The sequence below is a fragment of the Anopheles marshallii genome, chromosome 2 (assembly GCF_943734725.1).
Source record: "Anopheles marshallii chromosome 2, idAnoMarsDA_429_01, whole genome shotgun sequence".
In the NCBI taxonomy this organism is placed as follows: Eukaryota; Metazoa; Arthropoda; class Insecta; order Diptera; family Culicidae; genus Anopheles; species Anopheles marshallii.
In genome coordinates, this window is record NC_071326.1 from 48,688,371 (window position 1) to 48,701,293 (window position 12,923).

At 46.7% G+C, this 12,923-nt stretch overlaps 1 protein-coding gene across 1 annotated transcript; it reads left to right on the top strand.

Annotated features, from left to right (window-relative positions):
- The first annotated feature begins 6,963 nt into the window (after positions 1-6,963).
- Positions 6,964-7,930, top strand: LOC128707649 (neural/ectodermal development factor IMP-L2). Its single transcript, XM_053802608.1, has 2 exons — positions 6,964-7,266; positions 7,385-7,930. The coding sequence occupies exons 1-2, from the start codon at positions 6,964-6,966 to the stop codon at positions 7,928-7,930; spliced, it is 849 nt and encodes a 282-aa protein (XP_053658583.1).
- Positions 7,931-12,923: the final 4,993 nt, after the last annotated feature.

Genomic DNA, 12,923 nt, shown 5'->3' on the forward strand with positions numbered 1-12,923 from the left:
TAAAACAGCTGATTGTTAGTTTACCTTGTTGTTTACATTCTAATCTACTAAGTTGTGCGTCAGAATTTTTTCCCACGCCTCCATCAAAATGCGAGGCATTTCCCCCGAAAAGCGTAAAAGCATTGTATCACAAATGGTGCTCTATTTCAAACATCTCGCCGAGTCAATTGGCGAAATTGGAAGGTGTGAGTATCGCAGCTATACGGACCGTCATCCGAAAGTGTCGTGGGCAATCCTGCTTTAAGGATACGCAGAAAAGTGGTCGCAAAGCAGGATCTGAGGACCGAAAATTAGACCGGAAAATCATAATGGCTTTCAAAAATAAAAAAAGAAAGTTCTATTCGAGACTGAGTGCTTCAAAGAACAACGTCCAACTTGCCACGACAAGATTTAATCTAAAGACCTTCAAAAAGTAGAAAAGCCAAAACGGAGTCAAAAGGCCGCATGTGTAAACTGATAATTTGCTTTGTGGCAAATCCGGATGCATCGTCATGGACGATATGATCATATGATGAAAACGAGGTAAAAAAATGAGGTCGAAAAATTTTGGGCCCTAACCAAGGCGCACTTGAGAAAACATTTCAAAGCAGTGAAAACAATCGATAAATTTTGCGGAAAACTGGAAGAAAATGTTCAATGACGTTGCGAAGAAGCTTGTGCTGAACGTGATGAGAAGCGTTAGGGCAAAAGTGCGGTCAGTGGCGTATGATTGAGAAGGTTACTATGTTTTGTTCGTTAAAAATAGCAAAGAACATGACACAGCAATGATTAATTAAACACACTTATTTTTTCTGGAACAAGTTATGTTTTTCCTCCCCATTTTGTTTGTCGTGCCCATACTTGCTGGGCCACCCTTTATGATGAGAATCCAGCTTCAACAAACGCCTGCTGTCAGCTCTGGCAATACTACCTATTTCCTTTGATTAAACAGGTTAAAAAATTACTAACTTTAACATTACCATGTTAATATGCTAACAATTTAACATTGATTAACTTTAAAATTAGTTGCTTTTATCTCCCCTAGCACAAATAAGATGTTGGTGATGAAAAACGAGCTATTCATTAACGAAACATTAATAACACTGTAGACGGTGTTCTTGATATTGTGCAACGATAGCTAATTACTGACGCGTAGTAATACATAGCGAACAGTGCGTAATAGATTCCAGCTACCGGATCATATCGGAAAATCACCAAGCCCCCGACCGTTCCCCCCCTTCTTCTTCCATACCCCAAACCAGTAGTAGATGTTTCGTGGTATTATGGAAAGTTTTATGAAACTGTTCGACGAACTGTCGTGAACAATCGATTCGCAGTTTCTTTTGCCTGTGGTGGTGTTTTCTGATTAGTGAGAGCCCCTCTGCCCCAGGTGAACCAGGTGAGCAGATAAGCATGGGGGGGGGGGGGGGGGGGGGTTGGTTGGGTCAGTCGTTAGCAGGGTATGGTAATTGTTTATATTTGGCAGTAGTCGCCCGGCACACGCATTTCTCAAGGCCTTCCCAGCGTGGGTATAGAAGGGGAAGGACTCGGGGAAGTGCCACAGAACCAAACGGGGTTATTTATAGCGTGACAGTGATGGCTGACGAGCACTGACGGAAGCGACCGGATGAAGTGCCATGCAGTGTCCTCGAACACTATCGGTAGCAACAGGGCCAGCAAAAGGGCACATCACGTGAAAGTCACATTCTGCTCCAAACGCCGGCCGTCCGCCGGGATGCGGCTGAAGTATTCTCGCAGCGTGGAAAGCGGGTGATGCAATTCACTTCTCTAGTGCCTACTCTGCTGGACCGGTGTGATTTCGCGCTACCATCCCATCCGCGCCCCGTTCGGTCTCGCGTTTGTCAGTACTTTACTGGTTGCTGGTGTTGATTTATTATCCCAACAACTAGCTACCCAGCCGGGTCTGTTGCCGTACGCGTGAAATAGTTACTAATCTTTGTAGTAGCAAAAGTTTCCCTACCGTATGCACATGCAGGTGCATGTCGATCCGCCCCTGCTGCTGGTTGCGGTCGATGTTTGGGCGATTAATTTTAATTAACGGCCACCGTTTGTCGCTCGGTCGACCCGAAGTAAGTGACCAGCGGTAAGACACGTTTCACTCACGTTACTCACACCGTGGGGCTCTCGCGCAGGGACGTAATAGAGATAGTCGGACGTCGGATGTTGTATCCCTGGCGACATGTTTTTTTTTTTGCCGTGCGCAGATGATCTTTAGCAGTGTAGGCGTGCACCACACATAAACTTCTTACAGCTTTTGTGTACACACACACACCGTCTCGTGTACGAAAATTTTGCAGAATAAATCGAAGAAAGGGAAAAATATTACGATCGTGATCGGACGATCGGTTTGCTACGGCTTTACTTGGGGAACAGAGCAGAAGAAGGTCTGCAGGAATACACAGCCCGTCGTAGCAAATAGGGTTGCGGCTGTGTGATCGGATGATGATAGAGAGGGATAGAGAGAGGGGGTCAGATGTTTGTAGTGGAGGATGAGGAAACTACTGTGAAAGAGCAGTTGCCCGAGCGACATCGTACGATCTGCGGAGCCCATGTTTCCAGCAAATAATGACGCAGGGGAAGCTGATGGCGAAGGTGAACGGACACACGCAGAAAGCAATAGGACCATACTGGAGCCGGGGCACACCAAATGGTCTGCACGGTGTGCGCGGCGTGTAGTACGTACGAACGAAAGGTTTAACAACTGATTCAAATTCAAACCCGGCTAAGACCCACCCCTCTCCCTCCTTGGTGTGGTAGGACCGTGTCGGATAGGCCCGCTCTCTCACCCGTTCGAATCGGATGTTGGTTGGGGGGCAATTTTATGTAACGAAGGCAAACGAAACGGTGCTAATGGCTTCTGATCATGACTGACCCCGTCCCTGCTTGTCCCTTTCTCTTATCTCTTCCCCTCCATTCCTTCCCCCCGTCGGAATCATCGTATGAAATCGTCTTCCATCGAAAGTTTCTTGCGGTATGTGTGGTGCTAGTTCTTTCTTAGTACGGTGCTGGGGAACCAACCGTTTTCCTAATCGAGCAATGGATAGTGGACAGCTCTTCTATTCTGCTTTGCATCCCCCATTCGACAACCCAAAAGAACGAACATACATGTCGTGGCTAGTATGTGCCAGGAACGCGTGGCGTAAGAATAATAGAAGTTTGTACTGATGGGGGGGGGGGGGTGCGGTTCCTTTCCCCAATTGTGGAGCGATCGAATGCTGGACCATTTTCGACACGTTTTCAGTCGGAATAACCATACGCAATAGCTACCCCGGGAATGCAATGCTGGTCTAGGACGCGAGCGAGATAGTGCGAACCGGTCGCGATGTAAAATAGAGAGAAGGCAAACACACATACATACGCAGAGACACAAGCGGGGGCTGGCCGTCGAGCACACCGGTGAGAGAATGAACCGAATGAACCCGGGGTCCCGGCTTGAGATTATAAATTCGATCCGCAGGCCGGCCGTGCATTCATTCGAAACCCGAGTGTCTTCGAAAGTGTGCGCGCAGTGCGTCGGTCTGAGCCATCTCATAGTCAGCGATATAACCTCCTGCAAGGTGACAAAGGATTGTGGCATCGTGCTTTTACGTGGATAGATAATAGCAGCTGCCAGTGTAAGAAAGTCGTGTAATAGTCTAAACAATCATCACGGAGCCTAGCCCGTTTGTAGATGACTCTGCTAAAAACGGGCCCTTGTTTAAGCAAGCGATCCTGTTCGATCCGGTAGTATCATCGTGTGCCGCCATCCGGTTGACACCTAACGGCCCCATCGTCGCGTAATAGCAGTGGTCGGCTCCGCAGCAGCCATCCTTTATCGGGCAAACTGTGTGTGTTTTTGACGTCAGCAGCAGCAGCAGCAGCAGTGTCAGAGTGGCAGCAATACATCTGGGTCGATGATTGTGTGTGCGCTCGGGTTCGATTTGATTGATTGAATCGTGTACGGCGCGCGGGTTGGCCGCTACCTCTCCGCTTGGTGTTTCCCCTAGAATTCGACCACCCCAAAACCAAACCACCGTTTAATGTCAGCTCGCGGTGCAAACTGTTTATCAGCGTCGCAAAAGCATCATCGAGAAAGTAGCAGTACCATCCACAAGCTGGCGGCTACCATCATTACGGCCATTACCGCCGACCGTACTTGTCCGTGTGCCATCGACGGTACAATTGTGGAGCGATCGCACTACTGCTAGAGGAAGCGTACCAGATCGTGTAGCGATCAGCTCTCCAGTGGGTGTGTGTGTGTGTGACGTGCGGCTAAAGAAAGCAGTAGGCTTTGTGGTATAAACTGCAAAAAAGACACCGTAGTTCGAAGAACCACGTGTACGCGTGTTTCTAGCGCCTATTGCCCTAAGATCGCACCTTCCGGTATTGAAAAAGTGAATCGCCGGTAAAACGACTTTCCGTGAAATAAATCGGACCATTATCGTAACCGTGCTCAAAACGCGCCTATCCAGCCAAGCAGGTAACATCATTCCCACACACTAAAGACATCGTCAGCACGACGGCCACGCCGGCAGTAACGCAGTTCGTCCATATGTGGAGCTTCGGCGAAAAAGTGAACCTTTCCGAATTAATGTTGCTAAATGTGCTGATAAAACATCTCATAAACTCGAACATTACATAACATACGGCGTTGTGTTAGTGTGCGTGTGTGTGCATGCGTGTGCGTGCGCGTATAACTTTTTGGTGAGCAATATTTGGCCTACGTTACCTACGGGGTGTGCTTAGCATATAGGTAGAGAGGTTGTGTTTTGTACAACAAAAAGGACGTTAGAACGGGAAAGTCAAACGAAAAAATCATTCTGATTGTTACGGAGAAGAGGGCATCATCTGAAGTCGAGAAGCGGATAATCGGATTTAGGAGAGCTACCACGGGTTGCAACGGGAAAGAACTCGTCCAAAGAAAGCTGAGTACATAAAGCGAAGAGTTCGCAACGACGTACAACCGGAGAAGCGATTGTGGCGCCAGTGTAGTTCGCGCGTGCTAAAAGAAGGCTGGTGCTGCTACTACTACTACTACTGCTACTGACGGCAGACAACGGCGCTCGCGGGATCCACAATTCCCCCATCCGTCACTTCTGGTCGGGCTCTCTCGTCTATTCGTCGAAGTTGCTTCACAATTTTACCTATCGCAAAGGAAGAAGGCAAACGGAACACTCTAACCGTGTAGAAGAGTTGGTAGTTTGAGCCATCTCCAATACAAAAAAAAAACCCCCGAAAGCCGACAGCAAAGGAAAAGCGACAAAAACCGAGAAAATTCAATTGGACACTAATTAGGAAGGAAGATTTACGCTCGTGGCTTTCGGTTGCGATTTTTTTTTGTCGATCATCTGAACATCTTTGGGAATCACATTGAACGCTGGTTGCCGTTCACTTGGGGCGCTCCAATCACGATCCAGACGAAGTAGAAACAAAGACGCAGCATAACCTGCCCAAGTTCCAGAAGCTCGCGAAGATCAGCGAAAAGCGGCAACAACCATCTCCAGAGCCGCGGGCGCGAACTTTCATAGCGAACAAAAGCAAACAAAAAAACGAACGAATACGATAGAAAGTAAGTACTTGGGATGGTTAAAGATTTGTAACGAAAAAAAACCCTAACCAGAGCACACGGGGCCCTGCGTAGTGTACGGTTCAGACAAAATCTAACGAAACCGCAAACGTGTCCGTGTAACGGCCAGCGTAAGAATATTTGGGTCGCACGGTGCGCGAGCCATTCATTTTCTTCGGCCCGCCGACCCGATCATTGTTCCTCACGGCCGACCCCCCTGTCACTGCCCATTTAACCTTTGGAATTTGCTTTTGCTCGGTACAGAGTACACCTCCTAACCTTACTGCCGCTGGCCTTTGCAATGCACGTTGTGTCAACCGACGACGGCCAGTGTGGCATTGCTTTCGGTAAATTTAGACACCATCCCGCGGGTAACGAACCATCACTTTTCACCCCATAATCTCTGTTCCACATTGGCTTTCACTCGTAAAGCGCTTGAAGAACAGCGCGGAAGACAAGCGCCCGACACACCCGACGATCGCGGTCGTTATCGGTCGTGTCATTTTGTGTGTGTGTGTGTGTGACGGATTACATAGTGATGATGTCACTCGAGTGCGTCCCGATTGGCCGGTCCCGCACCGTACGCACACTTTACATTGGCGCCATGGATCATGCTGATAAGGCGAAATTGGTTCCCAGGTTTCCGCTGTGGATGTTAAGCGAAATTCACGTGTTTGTCAGTCAATGAGTCGCACGGCAGATGATACAGAAGCGCAAGAAACACATCACCGGACACTAGACGATAAACGTCATTGCTTCCGCTATTAGTACGATGTACACGTACGACCCGCCTGGCGGTCGGTTCTCTAAAAATACAAATTATCGCAATGATATTTGATCTCATGGGAGAACGAAGCAAATGCATAAATGGAATCGGCCGTTCAACGCTGTCGTTGATCTGGTCCGTTTTCCCGCAATCCCCCAGGATTTAGTTCTTTATGCGAGTTTAGTAACCTTTTGCACAACCAAACACGTGACATCGGCCAAAACTGAGTCGTTCAACCGTGTGGCACGGGTAGCGTACGAAGCTAGTGGAAACAAAAAAAAGTCCACCCGCTGCCGTGTTCGGTTCATGGGTTGCACAGTCGCACATGCAAAGGTGTCTGATGCAATTCCGAGCGGAATTTCTCATTCCAATGAACACACTAGAGCGAGCCCTTTTGCTGTTCCGGCGGTCAGTCGTCTTGTTTCTCTCGCGCACGATAGCGTTCATTTGCGATAGAGCACGATGCCGCACGGACCTATTCGTGGTGGTTACAATAGAAATGACGAGAGCAAGCAAACACACCACACAGGTGCATTTTATCCGATACGTTTAACTCTCCCCCTGAACGCTTCTCCCTGGCACCACCGCCACCGCCGACAAACCAAACGTTGCAAACAGCTGATTTTCTTTCTCTCTGGGTTAGTTTGCAGACATGATGAACTTCAAACATTTGCTGATGCTGGCACTGTGCCTGCTGCCGCTGATGGTCGCCCCCGGTAGCGGTCGTGCCGTCGTGTTGGATCCGGACACGGCACTAACCGCGTCTGCCTCATCGTCTGAAGGTGTGCGCGCGGACGGTGGCCGTGCGATAAGACCCACGTTCGTCAAAATTACGTCCGCACCGCCGGCACGTGTTGCACAGATCCGTGGCACCACCGTGGAGCTGGAGTGCGAAATAATGGGATCACCGACACCGACCGTCCAGTGGGTGCACGGAAGTGGTCAAACAGCCGATGTAAGTGATTTTCTACACGCGTTTTTCACTGTTAATATGTAATCTTTAGCAAGACGTTCTAACTCTCGGTCGCTCTCTCTCTCTCTTTCTCTCTCGTCCCAATCATCGCCCATTTCAGTGGGAAGATATCAGCGTCAACGTTATCACGGAGGACAACCCAACGTCCGTAGCACGCGTGGTGACGCGGTTGGTGATTGACCGTGCATCACGTGCTTCACAAACAACATTCACATGCATCGGGCGTTCGGCCGGCCAGGAAGTTAGCTCATCGACCGCCGTTCACCACGTTGACAGCGTATCGCATCTGGGCAACTTCTCCGACATGCCGCTGCTACGCCCATCCGCTGCCGTCGATTCGATGTTCAAGAACTTGAAGGGAGCACGCATCACGCTACACTACAAGACGCTGTTCGAGAACATGGGCTCAACCGTGGTTTTGCCGTGCAAGGCAATTGGTCGCCCGCTGCCCGAGATTACTTGGTTGAACGAAGAAGGCAACGTGGTCGGCAGTCTGCAAGATCCACGATTCCGCACGCTGCCAACCGGTGAGCTGATCATCACCGGACTCCGGTGGGCCGATATGGGATCGTACACGTGCGTAGCGAAAAATGTGCTATCGAAAGACGAATCGGAAACGTTCGTTTACCCGATACGACCTAACTAGACCTAGTGTTGTGATTGTTTTCGCACCGATACAATACGAGATTCGAACGAGGGCTTAACCAGGGTTCAACCGGTCCTGACTAGCCACGCACTAGAATCTTTCGTTGGGCTTTAATCACGCCATTAATGCAGCGAACATGGGAAACTTACGAAATAAGGAATAGAGCTAGAAAACAGGGAAAAAGCACAAAAAAAAAATAAGCAGATTAAAAAACAACTTATGCCATATACTTAACTTATTTAAAGTTGCACTATTAGAATCCAGTCTACACACATGCACCCTACCCAACCAATTCAATGTTTGCACCAGCAACCACAACTTAACACACTCGCGGGTGAAGGACTCGAAGAGCCTTGACGTCTGTTAGCATTGAAATGCATTCTCTAATTTTAATTTATTTTAATAATATATCTCCTATTTGATATAACGAGAACTTATTCAATGTACGTCCTGTGAGAGCTACATCCTCCAAGCTCTCTAATCATACATTTAGTGTGAAGATGTACGCTAGTACCGATGAGAGGCGTGCCAGAACCGCAAGCCAATTCAATGTAGCTTCCAGGCGATCGGGAAGATTAAGCATCATTCTACAACACCATTCAACCATGTACATATATCTTCGTCGTCATGTCTCGCTGTTGTTACAATTTGATACGTGTGCGTACATACCGTCTGTACACTTAAAGTCAGGTAGGTAGGCTTAAAGTCACTGCTTCGTGACAGTACTAGACTAGGCCAGCTTGGAAGAACAAACGATGTTTTAAAAGGTCCACGTCAGGCGTCGAGCTGTGTGGCTAACTGAACGTGTAGGCAGCTAGCTGCAGTATTTGGCAGAAAGAAACAGTGCTAACCGGTTAGTGTGTGCCGTAGCTACTGCCGCAGGTACAAGCATTTTTCGATAGAGGACGTGTGAATGGATGAATAAAACTTTTAATTGAAAATAAAACGATATAAAGCTTAATGACTTCAAGTAAGTGTTTTTCTTGTTTTGAATTTAACGATTGGAAGCCGCGACTCCAAGTAAGTATTTTTCGTTTATTCTTCTGAATTGAACGATCCAGTCCGCCATACCCACCTATAGAATAGTTATGTTAGATATATAACCAATACAATACATAATTAGATATACGGGCCGGCCGTTCTTCAGATAAATAAAAAAAAGGGTTCATTACTAGGATAAGGTGCATATAATAGGGTCAATAGGGGTCCATTACACTCCTTCAACCTTTCGCGAGTGAACAATTATCGGGGCATTGCAATATTATGCGCAAACGCTTAATTTTTAGAATGCATTGCTCTCCGCTGCTCCGCCTTTTTGATTTACATCCTGGAAGGTGTTCATTCCAATAGGGTCAACGTAGTAAAAGCCCTTGGTATATGGCTAGATCAATAGCTTGTGCTTATTACTTTCAGCAAGCTAGTGAAGTAGACCACTTGGTTACTTAAACGTACGACAGCTGATGTACTATTCGGTGAGATAGTAAAATAGGAAATGCACGGCTCTACCACAACACCTGACATAGGTTCAAATCTCGACCAGATCGTTGGTTTACGTTGGGATCGTTGGTGGTCACTATTATAGACCATAAATGTGAAATATTCACGAAACTTGATGTGATATTGTGAATCGCATGACAAAATCATCTATTCTTCCCGCTGTTCGGTTTACTTACTTAGTTACTTGCTTATCCGGCGCTACAACCGCTTCGCGGTCTTGGTCTGCTGCAGGAGTCCTCTAAACTCCTCACGATCGAGCACCTTCGTATGCCAATCCATTATCCCCCCCTTTCTGGCCGACGAATCAACGCCATCACTACGTTTCAATTTGGACATACCACGCCTCCGCTGTCCATGTGGAAGATCTAAAATGACTTTACGGGCTGGGTCGTCCGGTGTAATTCTCATGACGTACCACCATCAACTTGGTTTTTGCCACGTTAATCTCCAACCCGAGGTTTTCTGCCGGCTGCTCAATCCTACGGTAAGCATCCGTTACACAGGTGAGCCGTAACCAATGATGTCTATGTCATCAGTGTATACCAGGATCTGGATAGGCTTATTTATTGATTTATCTTATTTTCTCCTCCCTTCTGAGCCGTGTGTATTCATCTGCGCATGGCCGCGTTCTATGCCACTGCTGCATTGCTCGGTATGTGAAGTACTTACGTTTGGTCACTTGTCTACATTCTTCGTCGAACTAGCCAGATCTGGTGTTGCCCCGACGTGGTGGGATAGTGGCATTTGCACAATTGATGATATTCGTTTTTAGAGCGTTTCGCCTTTCGCTCGAAAGCTCGAATTTCGCCTTTCGTTGAAGATGAGCTCCGATTTTAGCCGGGGTCCTACGATGAAACCCGTTCCGAGAATGTGGTGGCGGTCGTGGCAGCTATAGTCAATGTCGTAGCGGTTGCTGCCACACCTGTTCTGCACACCATTTCCTAGCCACCAGATTTCTTGTAGGGCTAAGAGGTTCATGTTAAGTGTGGCTAGGGCGTGATCCAGTTGCTTTAAGGCTCCGGCTCTATGCAGAGTGCGTACGTTCCATGAGCCCATAAAAATCGTAATCCGGGGGCGTAGCGTGGGTCGTATACCGTTACGTCTGTTTCGAAAATTCCTTAAGCTTTCTGTAGTCTGTCCAGACATTTGAGGCTGGGTGACGGGCCCTGCGCCCAAGCCACCAAGTACCTTTGGAGGGCCTCGTGACAGCTTAGTTTAGCGTCTAGTTGTCCCCTCGACGTTCAGGTAGCCCAGAATCCCGGACTACCCACCCCCCTCCTGTTTTACCATATGCCACCATCCGCTCAAGGCGTTGGGGCGTGTTCTGAGACTGCACGTAGAGGACGTGACGGAATAGGAGTTGAGTAGGAGAGCTTGTAGAACCTTCGATAGGCTTCGGATCCTACCCTATTACAGAGCGCTTGGAACATCAGTAATTACATAACGTTTCGTTCATATGAGAGAAAGTGTCGGATTGGATTTTGTGCCGGTATTGTGTGGTATGAAAGACCGGCACCATTACCATCAGTACCACCGGGTAATGATTGTCATCGCCTTCTTCTTGGCCCGCTCACAGTAGAGCACATCGTGCTGACATGGTCAGGTCACCAACACATTTTCAGGAAACTCGGTTCTGGGCAGTTTTCCTTCACCCCTGGCTGCACCCAATCTCCGACAGGTCCCATAGGATGATGTCAAAGTTATCTGCGAAGCCAAGGGAATGAAGTGAACGGACACAAATCGTGCCCCGGATGTCGATGCCCTGCCTAAGTCCTTTGTGAGATTCAAATGGTTCTGACAGCATGATCGATACTCTCACTCTGCATTGCATTAGTGAATTCACGATTCTGAATTAATCTTTGAATGGAATGAATGAGTCAGAATTTATATTCAAAAGATGAATTAATCCTCCAAGATTGCATCAATCATCCAAGTTTTTTCACCTCCAGCTAGTACGTTATGTACACCCCCGCTCATCAGTTACCAAAATAAGGGTCTAACGTTCATTCCGCTGGAAGGCCTCTAAGGGCCATCCGCCACTGCTCGGAGGATTCATGGATCTTTTGAGAATCGATTCCTGATTTGAATGACTCCTCACCAAAGCTTCATTTGAATGACTCTTCTCAAAAGATTCACTAAGCACAACACCACACTGCACTCCACCCGTTGTAGTCCTTGACAGTGGCACTAATTTAACAGGGAATCCGTACTGCTGCATGGTGGTCCGTAACTCTGTCCGATCTATGGTATCGTAGGTCGTCTTTTTGTCACCCTTTTTGTACACTGGGCGTTTGATACCCAGCTTCCACTCCTTTCGTAGTTCCTCCTGTTCCGATATCTGTATGATTTATAATGGTGGCATCCGTAATCAAGATGTATAATGGTGGAAAGCCTCTCCTAGACCATGTTTAAGCGTTCTGTTCAAATTGTTGGTTCTGAAAATTTCGGCTAAGGATGAGAGCTCGTCGTCACCTCGTCATTCTCAAGTCGGCTGTCGCACTGACCCTGTCTACTGCTTTCTATGTCTGTTCAGAGATCTCCTGATCTCCTGGAATGATTATCATATAATGGTGTAATATAGTTAATTTTTACCACACAGCCTCAACAAGTCAGTGAGCTACGAGTAGGCGATCCTGATGAGATTCCCTCCATGTACTTTTATGTACCTAACCCATTGTTGAAGAGTCTTGAAAAAGAAAATGTGATTAAGGAATAACATACTCGGATGATGATATTTTTGCACACTAAATAGCACTTCCTGTTTTTGCCATAATTTTTTTACGTATGTCAAGAAATTGAAAAAAATGAATCAATTAAACTAAATTAAATTAAATTTCGCAAGAACCAATTACAATTTCCTATGGGATGATCAAACATTTATTAATAGAATCCATGTATAAAATATACATTTAATGCGAGTGATTAAATTCAATCATCTTGCAATCTAAACCTTTTAATAAAATTCTGCAACCATTCTGATGAAAATATTTCGTTTCAGTTGTTTCGATTCTGCTGAATAGTCATTCATTCATATTCATTGTTCAAAAATATGTTTTCGTTAATATTGTTTTATGTGTATAATTATGTGAGTAGTTTGTAAATTTCGTTTATCATGCTTCTTACAGAATACAGTGTAATATCTTCTCATTAGCCTTTTTGTTATCAGCTCCAACAAATGCCATCTGATCGCTTGACGAACTTGACGCGCCGGGTAAATATGATATACGTGTTCTACTAATATTAAATTAACTAGTCTTGGGAGCAAACAAGAGAGTACTTTTTGATCAGATTTGATCTCATACTTATTGTGTATGAAACATCTTATCATCCGACAAACGGTAAAAGGAATAGAACGGGAAGGGTGTCTGCTAGTTTTACAGGTAATCTCAAACTTTTATGAGACTTGGACATGTCAGTCCCACAATAGCTATCATCTTCTAGATACATTCAAGTCGAGCCATCGTTCAGTACAGTTCTTGCAACTGCAGTCCAAAGC